The sequence below is a fragment of the Salmo trutta genome, chromosome 7 (assembly GCF_901001165.1).
Source record: "Salmo trutta chromosome 7, fSalTru1.1, whole genome shotgun sequence".
Taxonomy (NCBI): domain Eukaryota; kingdom Metazoa; phylum Chordata; class Actinopteri; order Salmoniformes; family Salmonidae; genus Salmo; species Salmo trutta.
In genome coordinates, this window is record NC_042963.1 from 11,035,815 (window position 1) to 11,058,522 (window position 22,708).

At 40.5% G+C, this 22,708-nt stretch overlaps 1 protein-coding gene across 7 annotated transcripts in view; it reads left to right on the forward strand.

The window, feature by feature from the left end:
* ntrk3a (neurotrophic tyrosine kinase, receptor, type 3a) overlaps window positions 1-22,708 on the forward strand; it is a 254,558-nt gene that overhangs the window by 104,284 nt on the left and 127,566 nt on the right. For all 7 annotated transcript variants that reach the window (XM_029757958.1, XM_029757959.1, XM_029757961.1 and 4 more), the window contains exons 5-7: window positions 19,990-20,144; window positions 20,727-20,869; window positions 21,248-21,389. In XM_029757958.1, coding sequence (XP_029613818.1) covers window positions 19,990-20,144; window positions 20,727-20,869; window positions 21,248-21,389 — 440 coding nt within the window. The remainder of the gene's footprint in view (window positions 1-19,989; window positions 20,145-20,726; window positions 20,870-21,247; window positions 21,390-22,708) is intronic.

Below are 22,708 nucleotides of genomic sequence, written 5' to 3' on the forward strand. Positions count from 1 at the left end.
AGGCAGACCTGATGAGATAGATGGCTCACAATGGACTGGCACTCTTTCTGGGGCTTTATAGCACGTCAAGAAAAGATAATCTGACCTTATTTTAGTCTGTGTCCTTTAGCCAAGGGAGCTGGGGGTAAAGACGCTGCTTTGTCGGCACAGCCACTCACAAGGCCTGTAAATGGTATCAGGGTAGGGGGTTTGCTAAATGGCAAATCTGCAGTAGCTGCATCAAAGATGATACGATACAAGATTATTTGCAGCAGAAGCACAAAGGCACATTCAGCAGCTTCAACAAACATTTTCTCTGTGGCCACAAAGCCGCTGTGCCAGGGGCCAGGAGCATCATCAATCCTCTTTCTACTGGTGACCTTTCTTTAATCCTGCATGGCCTCTATAGAAAGGCCTTTATGAACAGCTAGGATATGTCTGTGTCAGTCAGTGTGAAGAGATGATCTATTTTTGAATGAGCTGGGACACATACAGTACATGAGTGATATTATTAAGAACACATCAGATCAGGCATGTCACAAAACAACAGAATCATGTCATTTTTCCAGCCTTCATGCCTTATCATCCCATGATAGAACAACATTTTCTCACCAAACTAAGGGAAAGTAATCTTGGAACATGATGATGGCATAATTTGCCTACATTCCAGCTTGCCTTTAGTCTCCAACGGACAACCACCAGGATCAGGCTTAGCTGTACTTTTGTTAATTCTGAAATAATGACGGTGCAGGTGGTGTCCATTAGCCAAATGGAACTCTGCCCAGACATCCAAATGATGGCGCAGCCAATTAGAGAGCAGGTGAGTGGGAGCTCTGCTCTGCCGGGACTTCATCCTAGCCAGAACTGGGTACAACACAAGGTTAAAAAAAAGGGAAACCGTATTAGGAATGGAAAGGGCAGCAGCACCCCCCCATTTCTTTTTTTTTATGTCCGTTTTAATATGCCACTGCTACCTGGATGCCTAGATGGGGATTACAGCCAAAATGTCCACTGTGATTAATCATACTGTAGGAGTGGAATCTCTAATGATTGGCCTCTTAATTAAAATCCTAAAATAATTAGGTGTGCATCGGTCCATGTCTGAATTGCCATGTATTCAGCACTGGAGTCAATGGTGGCTTTGGAATGTGGTGTTACTTTAAAACATCCTAAACTGTGATAGCTAAATCCTGTAATCCCTTTCACAGGCCCGTTCTGATTAGTTTGATCAGTCATGGAAATGGTGGCACGTAGGTTAATCATCCTTCATCTATAAAGTGCATACAATTCACAGACTAAATAGATGTTGAATATCATAGTATTACAAAATACTCAGTCAACGAACGTATATATCGCAATAACGTGAAGTTGTGCATTTCTGAATTTAAAAAAACATACTTTTTAAATGTTCTTGATGAAAACACATGTATGAGTCTCTGGCTCTACCAACATGAAAGGAACACATTTTCAGCTGAGAGGGAATAAGAAGAACAGGGTATTTGTTTGGTGCCAGTCATTCACCCTGTGCATGCCCAAAGCTCAGAGCTGGCATGTCCATCTGCTGGCGTGATTACACATGACCCCTGCTTTCAGTTTGGGTTTGCAACAATTAACCCCGACACACCCTCAAGACTAAACTCCAAGCCAGAACTAAAATGTAACTAACAACCCTCTAAAGCCTACACTGTAGCTTCGACAGAAGAAAAGTTGGAAGAAATAACAGTGTATTGTTTGAACACAACTGTGATATGAGGCTGGTATTATTCATACCACCAAGATCAAAGCGAACGCAGAGCCAAACATGCTGTTCAATACATAGCTGGAGCGGTCGGCCTGCGTTCACTGAATAATGCCAGTGTTGCTTTATTATTGATTGTTAGCCTGAGGTGATCGCTCAGAAGATATAGATAATAAGCTTCTTAGCAAAGAGGACTGCTGCAAAACTGGAGGGAATTAAGTTGATCTATGTAGAAATGTTCATGCACTCATAACGATGTCGCTCATATTGATTAGTGCTCCCTGCCGTCCCTTCTGATTCCATGTTAATTTGTTATATACTCAATAAAAATATAAACACAACATGTAAAGTGTTGGTTCCATGTTTCATGAGCTGAAATAAAAGATCCCAGAAATGTTCCATATGCAAAAAAAATGTTATTTCTCTCAAATGTTGTGCACACATTTGTTTACATCCATGTTAGTGAGCATTTCTACTTTGCCAAGATAATCCATCCATCTGACAGGTGTGGCATATCAAGAAGCTGATTAAACAGCATGATCATTACACAGGTGGACCTTGTGCTGGGGACAATAAAAGGCAACTCTAAAATGTGCAGTTGTGTCACACAACACAATGCCACAGATGTCTCAAGTTTTGAGGGAGTGTGCAATTGGCATGCTGACTGCAGGAATGTCCACCAGAGATGTCGCCAGCGAATTTAATGTTAATTTATTTTGCATAAGCCGCCTCCAACGTTGTTTTAGAGAATCTGGCAGTATGTCCAACCGGCCTCACAACCGTAGACCACATGTAACCACGCCAGCCCAAGACCTCCACATCCCGCTTCTTCACCTCCGGGATTGTCTGAGACCAGCCACCTGGACAGCTGATGAAACTGTGGGTTTGCTCAACCGAAGAATATCCGCACAAACTGTCAGAAACCGTCTCAGGGAAGCTCATCTGCGTGCTTGTCATCCTCACCAGGGTCTTGACCTGACTGCAGTTCAGCTTCATAATCGACTTCAGGTGGCAAATGCTCACCTTCGATGGCCACTGGCACACTGGAGGAGTGTGCTCTTCATGGATTAATCCCGGTTTCAACTGTGCATGGCGTCGTGTGGGCGAGCGGTTTGCTGATGTCAACATTGTGAACAGTGTACCATGGTGACGGTGGGGTTATGGTATGGGCAGGCATAAGCTACGGACAACAAACACAAATGCTATTTATCAATGGCGATTTCAATGCACAGAGATACCGTGACGAGAACCTGAGGCTCGTTGTCATGCCATTCATCCGCCACCATCACCTCATGTTTCAGCATGATAATGTATGGCCCCATGTCAAAAGGATCTGTACACAATGAAAATGCCCCAGTTCTTCCATGACCTGCATACTCACCAGACATGTCACCCATTGAGCACGTTTGGGATGCTCTTGATCGGCGTGTACGACAGCGTGTTCCAGTTCCCGCCAATAGTCTGGACAGTTTTATCTCCATCTCTTCATTCAAAGACTCAATCATGGACACTCTTACTGACAGTTGTGGCTGCTTTGTATGATGTATTGTTGTCTCTACCTTCTTGACCTTTGTGCTATTGACTTTGCCCAATAATGTTTGTACCATGTTTTTGTGCTACCATGTTGTTGTCATGTTGTGTTGCTACCATGCTGTGTTGTCATGTGTTGCTGCCTTGTTATCCTGTTGAGGACCTGATCCCGGTATTGGGAGTTATTGTCAAGAGACCATGGCGGGAAATTCAAAACTGCAAGAATCTAATAATTTCAATTTCTCAAACAATCAACTATTTTTCACCATTTGAAAGATAAACATCTCCTAAATCCAACCACATTGTCCGATTTCAAAGAGGCTTTACGGCGAAAGCATAAAGTTAGGTTATGTTAGGAGAGTACATTGAAAATAGCTGTGTGTAATGTTTTGTCAATTCAAAGACAGGCGTCACCAAAAGCAGATAACCAGCTAAAATTATGCACTAACCTTTGACAATCTTCATCAGATGACACTCCTAGGACATTATGTTATACAATACATGCATTTTTTGTTCCATCAAGTTCATATTTATATCCAAAAACAGCATTTTACAGAAGCGGTGAAATTCTGAATTTTTTTCCCCTCAAATGCTTCCGGTAATTAGCGTTACAATTTACAAAATTACTATTCGAAAACATTGGTAAATTATAATATTGTCATTCAAAGAATTATAGATTAACATCTCGTAAATGCTACCGCATTGTCAGATTTCAAAATAACTTTACTGGGAAATCACACTTTGCAATAAACGGGGTGCTATGCTAAGAACATGCTAAGAACAATAGGCTAGGATATACAGGTTAGCACCATCTAATATCAATAATACTATTGTAAATAAAACCTTACCTTTGATTATCTTCATCAGAAGGCACTTCCAGGAATCCCAGGTCCACAACAAATGTGGTTTCTTTTGACAAAGTTCATAATTTATGTCCAAATAACTCCAAGTTGTTCCATGTTGTTAGGCTCCTCAAAATGTAGGGCGGGGGGGGAAAAGTAAAAAAAAAAATCTATTTACGTTCGTTCAAACATGTCAAACGTTGTTTAGCATCAATCTTTAGGGCCATTTTTAACGTGAAACATCAGTAATATTTCAACCCGACCTCTCCTGTGTCTTGAAAAACGTTTTTGAAAAATGTCTCGCCTCACATGCACGCGCAGGTGCGCACAATAATGAAGTGACGACATCCCAGGGACGTCAACTTCCCTGCATTCTAATTCGGTCTCTGTTCATCATAGACGCTTCAAACAACTTTATAAAGATCGTTGACATCTAGTGGAAGCCGTAGGAAGTGCAAAATGAATCCTTTGTCACTGTGTGATCTATTAGCAATGACTCGAAAATAGTATAGCCACAAAATTCTCATTTCCTGGTTGCATTTTTCTCAGGTTTTTGCCTGCCATATGAGTTTTGTTATACTTACAGACACCATTCAAACTGTTTTAGAAAATTCTGAGTGTTTTCTATCCAAATCTGTTAATAATATGCATATCCTAGCTTCTGAGTTGGTGTAGGAGGCAGTTAAAAATGGGCACATATTTTTTTCAAAATTCTCTATACTGCCCCCTAGCCCGTAGAGGTTATGTTGTTGTCTCTCTCTTTATGTAGTGTTGTGTGTCTCTTGTTGTGATGTGTGTTTTGTCCAATATTTATATTGTATTTTATTTTAATTTTTTTTAATCCCAGGCCCCCGTCCCCGCAAGAGGCCTTTTGGTAGGCCGTCATTGTAAATAAGAATTTGTTCTTAATTGGCTTGCCTAGTTAAATAAAGGTTCAATAAAATAAAAATTAAATAAAACTATCCACTAACTTCGAACAGCCATTGAAGAGGAGTGGGACAACATTCCACAGGCCACAATCAACAGGTTGATCAACTCTATGCGAAGGAGATGTGTCGCGCTGCATGAGGCAAGTGGTGGTCACACCAGATACGGACTGGTTTTTCTGATCCACGCCCCTACTTAAAAAAATATCTGTATTCCCAGTCATGTGAAATCCATAGAATCGGGCCTAATCAATGTATTTCAATTGACTGATTTCCTTATATGAACTGTAACTCAGTAAAATCTTAGAAATTCTGGCATTGTTGCCTTTATTTTTTTGTTCAGTGTAATTCTGTCATCATTCTGTAACAGGATTTTTAGGGATGAATACATCTCTCGCTACGCTCAAATGATAACAATCTTGGTCATTGAAGATGCGACTCATGGACTTTCTATGAAGATGTTAGCCATGGACTGACAGGAGGCAATATCTATCACTATGAAATATGGATTTTAGATGGAAAAATGAGCTTGCAGTAATCTTGGGAGTAACCGCAGTCAGAGTGTGGACCGACCACACAGAGTGGGCTGGCTTTGTTGTGTCAGGCATTCAAAGCAGCAGTAAACTACCCTTACAGCTCTCTGTCACAGTGGAGACATCAACACCAAGGCTCGTACAGGGAGCTCAATAGCATCAGTGCTGCCTACCAGTGTCTGTCTGCCTGGCCATCTGATACGAACACCAGGGCATCAGGAAACATCCGCCATGGCCACAACACTGTCTCACTTACCCACACAATGAGACGTCAATCTCACCTCGTCTCTCACACTTCCACCTCCCTACCTTCCTTCCTTCCCGTTTCCTTCTGCCACTTCTGTGACTGCTTGTGGTTGCTCAAACATTCCTCATGCCTGAAGTGAGACCCTGGCAGATATGCAGACTAGCATCCACGCGTGTCATTTAGAATGAGGGTCAATGACAACTATTTCCACCCCCTTGCTGCTTTCAGAGCCAGTGACAGATTAGCAGCATGTTGTCACTGTATCAGGATCAACAAAACAGTTCCCAAACCCATATAAGGAAGTAGAAGCAGAGCACAGCGTGTTTCAGACATATTGTTCTTTGTATCCTAGCTGCTGTTTGACTTATTGCCACATCATCCATATGGATTCAAATAGATATGCTTTACCATGCTTTGGAGTTGGCAATTCCATTTGAAAATAATGATGTGCAATTTTAGCTTGATGCTCAGGGATATGTCAGAGCTGTTTTGTTGTTGTTTTGCCTTTGTTCATTGTCGTAGATTGTTACATTTTAGTACATCATACATATAGTATTTTCTGAAGAAGTCTTGATTCTGGGATTTATTGTGAGTTGAACTGAATAACTTCTCAGTTGTTTAACTGATAGGCTGTGCCTGAATTGTGTGACACTCCGTTTGATTGATAATTAGATTGTGGCGACAGGAGGACTTAAATCTGTAATTACAGTATGATTAAACAATGGCCTCTCATATGGGGTTCAGACTAACGATGCAGGAAAGCCAATTTAATCCCTGGCTCCAATAATCATTTGAGACGTCACCAGAAAGGTAATAACACCACGCAGAGAGAAGCCTGGTGTCATCCTAATGCTTCTGTAATCTTTGAGGAGGAAGGTAGGGTGTTACATCCCTAGCCCCTGTTCTGTTCATATTCACTGCCTTGAATTAGCCTCTGCTCTTAATTTGGGCTTAATCCCCCCCTCCTCTTTCTCCTTGGGCCATGCCAGATCATTTATGTATTCACCGCACATTATTACCATGTGGGGAGAGAATCTAAATTCAATTTAGTTTTATGCATGTGGATAGAGTAATCTCAGCCTTTCCAATTATTACCCTCCCTGCTCAAACATTATTGGATATGTTATGGATATGTTAGAGAAATATTATTGGATCTCTCCAATATGGTCCACATCTATAAAATGAGATTACATACTGTAGATTAGGTTAGGCGATCGCAGGTCAGTAAATTCCTTGGCAGCAGCTAATGGGGATCCTTAATAAATACAAATACAAATTTGATTTTGCCATATTCCTTTGCTGCAGTGTTCAGCTCCTCTCTGGTCTCTCTGAGTTTGTGTTTAATGCAAATCCAACCAGGGAGACCGCATAAATCCTGTACACATAAAAAAAATCTTAGAATGTTTAGGGAAGGGTGATGGTTCTACAGTATGTGGAACCATACTGACCCATATAATAAACACAATAATAAAACCTATGGCATTTTACAAACATAATATGGCAATTAAATCAGAATAGAAATCCCTGTACGGTTCTACAAAGAACCTTTGAGACTGAGAAACGTTCTTTATAAAACCATTCCCCATAAAGCTTCTATAACGAACCATGAAAACGTTTCTTTATAAAACCTTAGGAAAGGGTTCCTTTTGGCACCATACAGGTTCCAAGTAGAACCTTATGAGTATGGTTCTTTATAGAACCTTCAAAAAAAGGTTCCATATAGCACCAAATCAGGGTTCTGCTATGGTTACAAGCCAAATAACCCTTATTTGGCACTATATATATATATATATATATATATATATACATTGCTCAAAAAAATAAAGGGAACACTTAAACAACACATCCTAGATCTGAATGAAAGAAATAATCTTATGAAATACTTTTTTCTTTACATAGTTGAATGTGCTGACAACAAAATCACACAAAAATAATCAATGGAAATCAAATTTATCAACCCATGGAGGTCTGGATTTGGAGTCACACTCAAAATTAAAGTGGAAAACCACACTACAGGCTGATCCAACTTTGATGTAATGTCCTTAAAACAAGTCAAAATGAGGCTCAGTAGTGTGTGTGGCCTCCACGTGCCTGTATGACCTCCCTACAACGCCTGGGCATGCTCCTGATGAGGTGGCGGATGGTCTCCTGAGGGATCTCCTCCCAGACCTGGACTAAAGCATCCGCCAACTCTTGGACAGTCTGTGGTGCAACGTGGCGTTGGTGGATGGAGCGAGACATGATGTCCCAGATGTGCTCAATTGGATTCAGGTCTGGGGAACGGGCGGGCCAGTCCATAGCATCAATGCCTTCCTCTTGCAGGAACTGCTGACACACTCCAGCCACATGAGGTCTAGCATTGTCTTGCATTAGGAGGAACCCAGGGCCAACCGCACCAGCATATGGTCTCACAAGGGGTCTGAGGATCTCATCTCGGTACCTAATGGCAGTCAGGTTACCTCTGGCGAGCACATGGAGGGCTGTGCGGCCCCCCAAAGAAATGCCACCCCACACCATGACTGACCCACCGCCAAACCAGTCATGCTGGAGGATGTTGCAAGCAGCAGAATGTTCTCCACGGCGTCTCCAGACTCTGTCACGTCTGTCACATGTGCTCAGTGTGAACCTGCTTTCATCTGTGAAGAGCACAGGGCGCCAGTGGCGAATTTGCCAATCTTGGTGTTCTCTGGCAAATGCCAAACGTCCTGCACGGTGTTGGGCTGTAAGCACAACCCCCACCTGTGGACGTCGGGCCCTCATACCACCCTCATGGAGTCTGTTTCTGACCGTTTGAGCAGACACATGCACATTTGTGGCCTGCTGGAGGTCATTTTGCAGGGCTCTGGCAGTGCTCCTCCTGCTCCTCCTTGCACAAAGGCGGAGGTAGCGGTCCTGTTGCTGGGTTGTTGCCCTCCTACGGCCTCCTCCACATCTCCTGATGTACTGGCCTGTCTCCTGGTAGCGCCTCCATGCTCTGGACACTACGCTGACAGACACAGCAAACCTTCTTGCCACAGCTCGCATTGATGTGCCATCCTGGATGAGCTGCACTACCTGAGCCACTTGTGTGGGTTGTAGACTCCGTCTCATGCTACCACTAGAGTGAAAGCACCGCCAGCATTCAAAAGTGACCAAAACATCAGCCAGGAAGCATAGGAACTGAGAAGTGGTCTGTGGTCCCCACCTGCAGAACCACTCCTTTATTGGGGGTGTCTTGCTAATTGCCTATAATTTCCACCTGTTGTCTATTCCATTTGCACAACAGCATGTGAAATTTATTGTCAATCAGTGTTGCTTCCTAAGTGGACAGTTTGATTTCACAGAAGTGTGATTGACTTGGAGTTACATTGTGTTGTTTAAGTGTTCCCTTTATTTTTTTGAGCAGTATATATATATATATATATATATATATATATATATATATATATATATAGTGCCAAATAAGGGTTATTTGGCTTGTAACGTATATATATACACGAGTTAGTTAGGCCATACTTAGTGAATTACAATATATATATATATGGTGTGTGTAACTGGGATTTCACTAAGTATGGCCTAACTAACTCGTTATCAAATGTGTACAGCTAACATTAACACTGACTAAAATGTTAACACCATTAACACCACACATTCTCTAGGCAAACATTAACACCAGTTTGCCTAGAGAATACAGTAGAGTAGTTAATGGGGGACCTTTTAGGTGTATTGGCATAGCTATTGCCACTAAGTGAGCACTCACGTACTGTAAGGATCTTGTTAAATTGTTCATCACCAACTTTACCTTTAACTGATGAAAAACCGGTGTGTCTAATTTATCATGGTAAGCGTATGTGGCAGGCAGTTCAATTCCCAGTCCAGCTAGAAAATGGGAGCTATTTTGATTCCGGCCACACCTCCCTACGCATGATTTCATGTACAATACTGTACTGTATAATATAGTATTGAATGTGTGAGTAATAGGACCTGTTTTCTTTACTATTTATAGAAATAATATTGGTCCATCTGTTTTAAGTTGTAATATTAATCTGTACGCAGATGACACTGTTGTGTATGCCATTGCCCCAACTGTTAACCAGGCTATGTTAGAGCTGCAATCTGACCTTGATACCTTACAGAAAGCCTTGGTTAGTTTAATACGTGTATTTGATACGGGCAAGACTAAATACATGTTGTTCTCTAGTTCTTGCAATAATTTTTCAGATGGACTACACATTGGATGGTTCTTCCATTGATCGGGTTCCCACCTACAAATATCTGGGCAGTTGGATTGACAAAGACCTCCTGTTTAAAAAACACACAGTTTAAAAGCAAAGATTCAAAGTGGGCTTCTTTTTTAGAAATAGATATTGCCTCTCCCTAAATAGCAGGAAGCAGATTGTACAGTCAACTTTCCTGCCAGTTCTTGACTATGATGACACCATTTACCAGATTGCAGCAGACACTACTCTTAAACCTTTGGATGCTGTCTACCATAACGCCATTCGTTTTATCACTGGTGACAGTTTTAATACTCACCCCTGCATCCTGTATCAAAAGGTTGGCTTGTCCACATTGAAGTCCCTTAGATCAATTCATTACTCCCTTTTTGTTTACAAGGCTGTACTACACAAGGCTGTATCTTGATTCTCTGGTGCTGCTAGAGCAGTTTAGGACTGGTGTTTAATGAATTCATTGAGGATTGCAGTTGTTTCGATTGATTCTAGTGGTTTATTTGTTGAAATTGTGGTGTTGAGGTTGTGCCTTGTGGTTATTTGTATTATTCTTGTTTTAATTGGAATGTAAATGGTTGTGACAAAGTGTTTGTACCATTGGGAATGAGACCCTGGTCTCAATTGGGCTACCCTGAATAAATACAAGTTAATACAAATTTAAATAAAATAAAATGTATTTCTCTATTGTCACATTCTATACAATATCTCTCCTCACCTATCACTTGCTAAGTTAGCCATTTAAAAGCAGATATCCATGTATAATACATAACAGGAAATAACAATGATTAAGTTATATGTGATTAGCAATTTCCAGCTCTTCGTATAGGCTACGGGACTCCCATGTGTTTTTGTAGCTGCACGACACCTTGACCTTTCCAAAGGTTAATTTGATGTTTTAATCAGGTCAGTGGAAGACATGCAAATGATTTAAGTCTCACAGGCCATAATCAGTAAATTAGTGCTATGGTCAAACTCCCCATTGGCTTTCTTTATGTTGTCATGGTACTGAGTAAGAAAAGAGACCATCTGCCTACACGCACACCCACACACACACGCACACGCACACGCACACGCACGCGCACACGCACACGCACACACACACACTTCATAAAGTTTTTTTTGTTATGTCTTATGTGGGAAGCCTTTGCTCACCACTCATCAGAGCTGCATCAGACACACATGTAACAGTGAACCCAGAACAGAATACTGCACCAAACCAAATTAGTCCGTTCATTGTAACCAAATACATCATCATTTGAAGAGATTAACACTGTGAGTGTGACTCTTCCAGCCTCTGAGCCAGAACTGCGTGTTACCTAGTATAACGATGGCTGTGACGGCCATTTGGTATCTACTCCCTGTATATAGCCATGTTGTTTTCTACTCCCTGTATACAGCCATGTTGTTTTCTACTCCCTGTATACAGCCATGTTGTTTTCTACTCCCTGTATACAGCCATGTTGTTTTCTACTCCCTGTATACAGCCATGTTGTTTTCTACTCCCTGTATATAGCCATGTTGTTTTCTACTCCCTGTATATAGCCATGTTGTTTTCTACTCCCTGTATACAGCCATGTTGTTTTCTACTTCCTGTATATAGCCATGTTGTTTTCTACTCCCTGTATACAGCCATGTTGTTTTCTACTCCCTGTATACAGCCATGTTGTTTTCTACTTCCTGTATATAGCCATGTTGTTTTCTACTTCCTGTATATAGCCATGTTGTTTTCTACTCCCTGTATACAGCCATGTTGTTTTCTACTTCCTGTATATAGACATGTTGTTTTCTACTCCCTGTATATAGACATGTTGTTTTCTACTCCCTGTATACAGCCATGTTGTTTTCTACTTCCTGTATATAGCCATGTTGTTTTCTACTCCCTGTATATAGACATGTTGTTTTCTACTCCCTGTATATAGCCATGTTGTTTTCTACTCCCTGTATATAGCCATGTTGTTTTCTACTCCCTGTATATAGACATGTTGTTTTCTACTCCCTGTATACAGCCATGTTGTTTTCTACTCCCTGTATATAGACATGTTGTTTTCTACTCCCTGTATATAGACATGTTGTTTTCTACTCCCTGTATACAGCCATGTTGTTTTCTACTTCCTGTATATAGACATGTTGTTTTCTACTTCCTGTATACAGCCATGTTATTTTCTACTCCCTGTATACAGCCATGTTGTTTTCTACTCCCTGTATATAGCCATGTTGTTTTCTACTTCCTGTATGTAGTTATGTTATTTTTACTCATTATTTTTATTCATTATTTACTGTGTATTTATGCCTTCTGTCACTAATTCTTTTTTTTATTAAATGTTTTATCTTATCTTTAACTCTGCATTGTTGGAAAAGGACCAATAAGTAAGCATTTCACTGTTAGTCTACGAAGCATGTATCAAATCAAATTAGATTTTATTTGACTTGACACTCTCTGACCCTATCTTGTAAATGAGAGAGGTTATCTCTATTTTGCAAAATTGGTTCATCAATAAGCGTGCATGCACACAGCTAGCTGAGATTATGCAGTGTTAATGAAATGTCGTCCAGGTCTAGGTGTTTATTTTCTCTTTCCATATGTTGGACCCAGTGTGCTGTGCTGTACCACCCATGGAGATCCGATAGAAGCTCCTCTCCCCAGCCCTGTAGGGGGACAAGCTAGGCCCTTAGAGAGCCATGCAGCAGGCAGCCAGGGCCCTTTAAGCGAGTGGTGCACGTCATGTGGAACTAAAGGGATTAGACATCCTAACTGCCATTTCATAGTCTTTTCTGGTCCATAGACAAATGTGACAAATGTGATGATAATTGCAAAGTCAGGAAAGATGTCAAAAGTGGAAAGTAGTTTTCCCATGAGGATGAAAGAGAGAAAAGGAATAGTGTTGTAATTGCTGTGAGAACAATGGGCACGTTGAATATTTGATTATTGTACAAGAATTGTGAGGACTATTCATTTGACCCATTCTCCTAATCTTAATGAATACGAAATGTCTGGATAAATGTGTCTTAAAGACATCTTCCCGGGAACTTTGGCTACTACTAATATTTTTTAAACCTCCTGCTTTAGGCTGGATGTGTCAAAGTGTAGTTCATGAACAGAATTACTGTTTTATCTAAATTAGCCAAGAAATCGCAATTTTCGGTGAGTGCTACTTTCAGAACTACTGGCTAAATAGTATATTAAAGTACCCGGAGAATCCATCTAAGGGGTAAAATTGAGGAAATGACATGATGCCATATAAAGGTTTGTTTGAAGCAGCAGAGGATGAGCGAACAGTGATATCTACCGAGTCTGTCTCATCAGAGCCCCACACTCTTCACCGGAGCTGCCTGGGTGTGAGGATCTGGAGGGCCGGGGTGTGAGGGGGGTTGTGGGTACTGCATGTGTGGAACATCACAGGGTACTGACATCATACCCCTCCCTCCCTTCTGTTCTCCAACCATCATTGATCCTTTTTCAGAATAATATGAGCCTTACTGTACAGTACATCCTCATGCTCAAGCACTGTGATATTCTATTTTCAATATTGAAATTTACAGCCACCCACCAAAGCATCTGAATTTCAAAGTGTATTTGCTCTGGGTGGTTCTACAAAGAAAACGTTTAGTTTGTATGAAAACGATGTCAGCTTTACCCTGCTATCATTTTAAAATGTGTCATCCATATCTTTCACATTAATGATTTAGCCAGGGCTGGTGTAGGGCCGGTGTTTGTTGAGGGGAAGTCCAAATCAGGTCCATCTGCTCCCAGCCCTTGGAGGGGGGTGTTGGGTGGGGGGGGGGTGTTGGGGGGGTGGGGGTGTTGGGGGGGGGGGGGGTGTTGGGGGGGGGGGGGGTGGTTCTACCAAGCTAACATATGGAGTGTTGGGGAAGCTACTCTGAAAACATATTTTACCAAGCTACCAATTACATCACAATGGAAGAAGTTAAGCTACACTAAAGCTACCCTTAAGAAAAATACAGTTTACTTAACTGAAGTTACTTTGAAAAAGTAGTTCACTACAAACTACTTTGTGAAAAATTATTATATGTAAATCTGAAATGCCTTTATTTTTTACATTCTGTTAACATATGACTCCAAAGGGAACTGTTCTTGCAATTTATAGTAATTGCAAGAACAGTTCCCTTTGGAGTCATATGTTAACAGAATGTAAAAAATAAAAATAAAAAATCTAATTGTTTCAACTAATTATTATTAAGTAACTGGTTCCACAGACTTTCTTTTGGTTTACTGAACTCTTCTTGTTACCTGAATTTAGCTCCAATATGAGAAAATGTGGGCAAAAATTCTGTCGACTTAAAATGATGTGTTTGCTCAATTTGTCTCATATGTTCTTTCAACAAGAAATGATCATTTTGGCATCTTACCTAATAAAGGATGTGGAACTAGTTACACACAAACACAGTGCTTTTAACATACACAGTTGTCAAATGACATATTTGACACACGTTAACATACGTTGTCCATGTTAATTTATACAGCAATTATGATGTCCTCACCTGGGATTTCAACTCACAATCTCTTGGTGGCATTCTGATCTTCCTGCTATGCCACCATGTCTGTCAATTATACGTTTATCTGACTCATTTCTCATCATTGATTTGATTTACTTATTTTTTCCCCCTATAGTTATCTAATGTTGGGGGGGCAAATTACCCTGTTTTAATCTTAATCACTATGATAAATAAAATAGTTTTTATTGATTGTACTTTTACCAGAGCTGAGCTTAATTTTGAAGTGCAAAGTGTAGCAATACAGGTGATATCAGTTATATACACAGACATGGTGACATATCAGGAAGATTGGAATGCTGTGAACCAAGATATTCTGAGTTTAAATACCAGGTGAGGACATAATGAATACTAAAGTATAAGTAAACATGTATTTCAGTGTGTGTCAAATATGTAAGTAAACATTGTATGTTAAAAGCACTGTGTGTGTAGTTAGTTCGACAGACTTTTTTTGGTAAGATGCCAAAATAATAATATCTAGCTGAATGAACATATTAGACAAATTTTAAGTTGACAGAATTTTTGCCTACTGTATGTTTTCTCATGTTGGAGCAAAGTTTGGGCCAACTAAAACTGTTAAGTTCAGCTAGGACAAAAAAAGGCTGTGAAACCAGTTACTTAATAATATATAGTTGAAACAACTAGATATTATTTTTACAGTATATATTACTAAATCAGAATTATTGTGCTGAGTGAACTGATTGGGAAATGCAAGCTTCAAAACATCTAAAAGACATGTGTAATGATCTAAACCTAACCCAGCTGGTGACTAAGCCTACACGGCCAACCCTAAAGATCCTTTAAAGTCAACTCTGATTGATCTTATTTTAACGAATACACCAGAGAGAGATGTTTCTACTGGTGTCATCGCCCAAGACATTAGTGACCATTACCCAGTTGTTTGTGTTAGAGATGTGATAATGCAAAAATCTATGTCATCACAAAGAGGAACTTTAAAAACTTCAGAGAATAGTTTATTTTCTTTACATTATCTTTAATTTAGTGACATTTATTGTATTTCAGCTATCCCTGAACCTGATTTATCTAGCCTTTTTGCAGATGTCTTCAATACTATTGTGAATAATCATGCTCCCTTCAAAAAAGTAAGGGTTAAAGGTAGATTGAATGCCTGGTACACTCCGGAATTATCAGAAGTCATTCATAAAAGAGATGATGCTTGGGTCAAGGCCAGGAACACAGGCTTACACCCGGACTGGCAAGTGTTTAAGCAACTGAGGAATCATTGTGTAAAACAAATCAGAAAGGCTAAATCTGATCATTACGTAACCGCTCTTCCGGATTGTAATGGGAACCTGGCAAATTTCTGGAAAACTGTCAAATCCCTGAAGGGTTCTTCTTCCTCCTCTCTGCCACAACAAATTCATTCAGACACTGGCCTCATTGATGCATTTAATCACAATTTTATTTCAGCGAGTAATCTCTTTGAAATAACTTTTAAGCCTATTCACAGTGATATTGGGCTGGATGCTGATAGGGGAAACTTGCTGAATGATCAGAGAAATGATAGTCAAAGCTTTTCTTTTAGGCTATTTACAGAAAAAAAGTCCTAGATGCTTTGCTAGCAATAGACAACAAGGAATCCACAGGGGCTGACCAATTGGATCCTGGTCTGCTTAAGTGTGCAGCGCCCATCAATGTTGGCTCAATAACCCACATTTTTGTATTTAACATTGTTTTCAGGAAATATTCCAAAATTATGGAAATCAGCTCTGGTGCTGCCACTCCATAAGGGCGTTGATGTTTATATTTTATTGAATAAGTTGTTCTCGATAGACATGAGCTCTGACACCTGTTCATGGTTTCATGATTGTCTTAGTGACGCACTCAGCCCATTGTAATTGATGGGGTTAAGTCAGAATTTCTTGAAGTACATAAAGGTGTACCACAGGGGTCAATTTTTGGACCAGTTCTCTTCACTGTTTATATAAATCCCATTGGTCAATCTGTTAAAAATGGTCAAATTCATGTATATGCTGATGATACAATTATGTATGCAATTGCCCTGACTGTTGATCTGGCTGTGTCAAAACTACAGTCAGATATTATAGCTATGCAGGAATCGCTTGCTGATTGAAAACGTGTGCTTAATACGGGCAAAACAAAATACATGTTGTTTTTAAACTCTCGTAAGAATGTTTCAGATGAACTAAATGTTCAGTCATTAGATGGTTCTCCAATCAAACGTGTTCCAGTATATAAATACTTAAGCATTTGGATTAATATGGATTTGAAATTTTAAAAACATATAGATCAGCTGGTTAAGAAGCTAAGATTTAAAGTGGTTTTTTTCTACAGAAACAGATTGTGCCTTTCTCTGAGCAGTAGGAAGTAGATTATTCAGTCAACCTTTTATCTGTTCTTGATTATGGAGATATTATTTATCAAAGTGCAGCTGCTACTACTCTTAAAAACCTTTGGATGCCATCTACCATAGTGGACTTTTTTTTGTTACAAGTGACAGTTTTGATACTCATCACTGCATCTTGTATTAAAAGATTGGCTGGACTTCGCTAAATACCCGTATATCTCTACATTACTCCCTTTTTGTTTATAAGGCCCTACTTCATAAACTTCCATCTTATCTAACTTTACTGTTGAAGTGTAGACAGCTATGTTGCCTAACCGTTCAAAGGATTGGGAGGCTCTTGAGGTTCCTTTTAATGCACTGAATTTCTGGAACAAAATTCAAAATACATTTTATCTTTATGTTCTGGTGCTGTTCAGGCAATTTACATTATTGATTGGGGACATATTTGTGGAGGAATGTAACTGTTTTTCTGGGTGATTTGTGATGTTTTATTTATACTTCCCATGACTGTGTTTTTGTATTTTAATGTGTGTCAGGACACACTTACTCATTCCAGGCTTCGCACACTCTTGAAATTCTCTCAACCAGCTTCATGAGGTAGTCACCTGGAAAGCATTTCAATTAACAGGTGTTCCTTGTTAAAAGTTAAGTTGGGGAATTTCTTTCCTCCTTATCACGTTTCAGCCAATCAGTTGCGTTGTGGCAAGGTAGGGGGGTATACAGAAGATAGCCCTATTTGGTAAAAGACCATGTCCATATCATGGCATGAACAGCTCAAATAAGCAAAGAGAAATGACAGTCCGTCAATCTGAAAAATTTCAAGAACTTTCTTCAAAGTTTCTTCAAGTGCAGTTGCAAAAACCATCAAGTGCTATGATGAAACTGGCTCTCATGAGGACCTTCACAGGAAAGGAAGACCCAGTGTTAACTCTGCTGCAGAGGATAAGTTCATTAGAGTTAATAACTGCACCTCAGATTGCAGCCCAAATAAATGCTTCACAGAGTTCAAGTAACAGACACATCTCAACATCAACTGCTCAGAGGAGACTGCGTGAATCAGGTCTTCATGGTCAAATTGCTGCAAAGAAACCACTGCTAAAGGACACCAATAAGAAGAAGAGACTTGCTTGGGCCAAGAAACACGAGCAATGGACATTAGACCGGTGGAAATCTGTCCTTAGTTCTGATGAGTCCAAATGTGCGATTTTTGGTTCCAACCGCCGTGTCTTTGTGAGATGCAGAGGAGGTGAACGGATGATCTCTGCATGTGTGGTTCCCTACGTGAAGCATGGAGGAGAAAGTGTGATGGTGTGGGGGTGCTTTGCTGGTGACATTGTCAGTGATTTATTTAGAATTCAAGGCACACTTAACCAGCATGGCTACCACAGCATTCTGCAGTGATATGCCATCCCATCTGGTTTGCTCTTAGTGGGACTATCATTTGTTTTTCAGCAGGACAATGACCCAAAACACACATCCAGGCTGTGTAAGGGCTATTTGACCAAGATGGAGAGTGATGGAGTACAGCATCAGATGAGCTGGCCTCCACAATCACCCAACCTCAACCCAATTGAGATGGTCTGGGATGAGTTGGGCCGCAGAGTGAAGGAAAAGCAGCCAACAAGTGCTCAGCATATGTGGGACCTCCTTCAAGACTGTTGGAAAAGCGTTCCTTATGAAGCTGGTTGAAAGAATGCCAAGAGTGTGCAAAGCTGTCATCAAGGCAAAGGGTGGCTATTTGAAGAAATATCAATATTTTTTATAACACTTCTTTGTTTCTAAATGTTTCCATATGTGTTATTTCATAGTTTTGATGTCTTCACTATTAGTCTACAACGTAGAAAGTAGTAAAAAAAAAATGTAAAACTTGAACGAGTAGGTGTGTCCAAACTACTGTATATTTGTTTTTTGGTGCAAAAAAGTAATGTGTAGTTCCAGTAGTTAGATACTCCGCTACATGGCAAAAAAAGTAATCAACTCCTGAAAACACTACCTAGATTTGAATTTAGTTAAACTACCACCAAGCTACTGCAAAATGTATTTTAATTACTAGTTGAACTAAATGTAGTTCACTACTCCCCAACATTGCAAATGGAATTGTTTAAAGATGGTCAACAACAAAAAAAGATAGTCATACCATGGATCATAAAGATAATTGATTTTGAATTTTAGGACCTCTATAGCTATAATATAAAAAAAAAGAATTTTTGGGGATGACACATTGAATTTGGCCTTACTGCTATTAACACATAAAATGCATTGAATAACACATTCATACATGGCAAAACAGATAGTAAAAACAAATCATTTCATTTGTCTATCCTATATCTATGAGATATAAAAAAATGACCCGTATACCTTTGAAGTTGAAATGCCCAATTCACTTCCATAAATGTTTTCCTCCTGATACCGGTTTACCTTCAGATGTGTCTCGTGATGCTTGTGGGCGTCGTAGAGCAAAACAGCCTACATGCTTGTGCTTTTGAGAGTCTCAGCTTTCGATAGTGGGGTAGACTAAATAGTTTCTTGTTCAAACCATTTGGACTTGACAGACGTTTTCATAAAAAGAAACCTTTTGGCATCCTATCATTTCCAACAACACTGACTTTGGGAAGTGCCTGTCTACTGCACAGGCGAATGGCCGACATCGGCGGATTCAGTGGATTGCGACGCAGCCCGTGCAAAAAGGAAGTCTATAGCGTGAACACACAGGGTTTTGTTTAATAAAATGTGATGATTGCACCGATTTTCACGCAGGTACGGACATTTACCTCAGAGGGTTTTTTAATATGAATGATTTAGCCAGGGCTTGTGCAGGGCCTGTGTTTGTTGAGAGAAGAGCAAGTCCAAATCATGTCCACCCTCTCCTAGACCCAGTCACACGGTACAGTTAGCCCAGCCTGGCCTGGAGATGAGATGGAATTGCTCCAGTCCCTCTCCAGGCATGTTGTGATGAATGTTTGGGGCTGGGCTGAATGATAACAATGTCCTTCACCTACTTCTGACTGCACAATAAATGACCACAGTTGCATTGTGTTGTTTCTCAACATATATTTTCTCATTCTCTCTCTTATTCTCTTGCTCTTATTCTCTCTCTCTCTCTCTCTCTCTCTCTCTCTCTCTCTCTCTCTCTCTCTAACAGGAGGCTGGAAGAAGTGGTGTTTGAGTGTGGCTGTGATATCCGCTGGATTCAGCTGTGGCAGCAGCGAGGGGATGCTGGCCTGCACACCCAGCTGTTATTCTGCAACAACGGAGCCTCCAAGATCCCTCTGCAGGCTATGAATATCTCCCTCTGTGGTACGAGCCACCGCCGCCATGATCCCCCCTCCACACTCCTCAATCATCCCATGGTTGAAAAAACTGGTTGAATCAACATTGTTTCCACATCATTTCAACCCCAAAAATTATGTCTGATGACGTTGAATCAATGTGGAAAACGGATTGGATTTGCAAAACGTCATCAACGTAGGGGAATTTAGTCTTTTTTTTCACCCAACATTTAACCTCCATCCATTGCCATGGATTGTCAACTAACGTTGAATTCACGTTAGCTGACAACTCAACCAAATGTAAATCAAAAGTAGAGGTTTAAATGTTGTCTGTGCAGAGTGGGTAGGCCGTACACATCACTTTCATAAAAATGACCTAAACGCCTGACGTAACTTATCTCATGAGAGTCGAGCAACAAGAGGGATGACAACTCACCGTTCTGAAACTCTTGCTTGTTCCTTCATGTCCCTCTCCGTAATAGAATTCACAACACGTTAAAGTGTCTCAGTCAGAATTTCAAGTGTGCTGTGTCTAGCTGCTATTGTATTCTCTCTCACTCTCTCACTCTCTCTCACTCTCTCACTCTCTCTCTCTCGCCCGCCCCACCAGACTTGCCGGACATCAGTGTGACCCACTATAATATCACAGTGATTGAGGGGGACAGAGTCACCGTCACCTGTAATGGATCTGGATCCCCCCTCCCTGAGGTGGACTGGACCGTCAATGACCTCCACTCCATCAACACTCACCAGGTGGGTTAGCCAGGACACACACAAAGGGACCCATAATGCACTGTGCTATTCTTCATTGTAATGGTCGTACCATTGTGCTTTGTCTCTAGGTAGCTGCAGGAAACAACTTGGCGTGTGACCTTGGAGTTAGTTTTAGCTTCAGTACAACTTTAGGGTGCATTCTATTTAGATTCCAGGAAATGAGGAAATTGAGGAAATGAAATGGAACTGACACCAACTGTGTTTGTGTGCTTGTGATTTCATAGCTTTCTGAAAATGCAGTTAACCTGCTTTATGCAGAGCATTGTATCTGAAATCCTGAGTATAAATTGTCTGCCCCTATGCACTGTAGTTATTCTACAGTATCACTCACTTGTCTTTCTCTCCTGCTCTGTCCAGTCCAACGTGTACTGGCCCAATGTCCACTCCATCAACCTGACCCTGGTCAACGTGAGCCGTGATGACAACTTCTACATGCTGACCTGTATAGCAGAGAACAAAGTGGGGATGGCCAACGCCTCCATTCAGCTCACTGTCCATTGTACGTAGCTACCAATGACCATTTTATTTATCAAATTGCAGACCACAAACACTCTCAAGTGTTTGCTGTTTGATGATGGTATTCAGCTCAATATTCATCTCAGAGGCCAATGTACCAACAGATAACACCAATATTCAGCTCACAGTCAGACCATGAATAATGTAGAGGTGTCAAGCACCTTGTCACAAAACTACTTCGATTTTAAATGCAGTTAAAGCGGCAATAACAAGAAGGCCTCCCCACCCGTATAGATTGTAGCCTATGTTTTATAACTACTCTTATCCATTCTATAACTTTTTTATTTTACTAGGCAGGTCAGTTAAGAACAAATTCTTATTCACAATGACAGCCTAGGAACAGTGGGTTAACTGTCTTGTTCAGAGGCAGGACAACAGATTTTTACCTTGTCAGCTCGGGGATTCAATCTAGCAACCTTTCGGTTACTGGCCCATCGCTCTAACCACTAGGCTACCAAGTAACTACTCTTATCCATTCTAAAACTACTCCTATCCATTCTATAAGTACTCCTATCCATTCTAAAACTACTCCTATCCATTCTATAAGTACTCCTATCCATTCTATAAGTACTCCTATCCATTCTATAAGTACTCCTATCCATTCTATAAGTACTCCTATCCATTCTAAAACTACTCCTATCCATTCTATAAGTACTCCTATCCATTCTATAAGTACTCCTATCCATTCTAAAACTACTCCTATCCATTCTATAAGTACTCCTATCCATTCTATAAGTACTCCTATCCATTCTATAAGTACTCCTGTCCATTCTATTCTATCCATTCTAGCCTATCCATTCGATCACTGCTCCTATCTATCATATTCTTACCATTCCATTACTATCCTATCCATTATATAACTAAGCCTACTCTTATCCATTCTATCAGTACTGTTATGCGTTCTATCCTCTACATTCTGTCAGTGCCGAGAGGTCCTTGTGTTGAATATTGATCCGTGCGAGCTGGCGGGTGGTTCCCTTGGATGTGGATACTTCATTGATGAGAAGGCAGTGGTCCTTTCTGTGAAAGATGACAGCGATTTATAGAATGTTCATCACATAATGTGCGTGATTGCTTTCCAGCAGAGCGAGGAGAGGGGAGCTCTGACCCTGTTCGTTGGGAAACATCTGGAAGGTCCTGCTAGTTATTCAGTGGCGGTGCACTGGTGCTGCACTGCAAAGCCATTTGTTTTTGTTTGTGATGTTCTTTAGGAAACCACATGCTCTTTTGGTTTTCTTGATAATTGCCAATAATCCCAACAGCCGCTTGGCTTGTCTGTTGGAGACGCCTTAAAACAGAGAG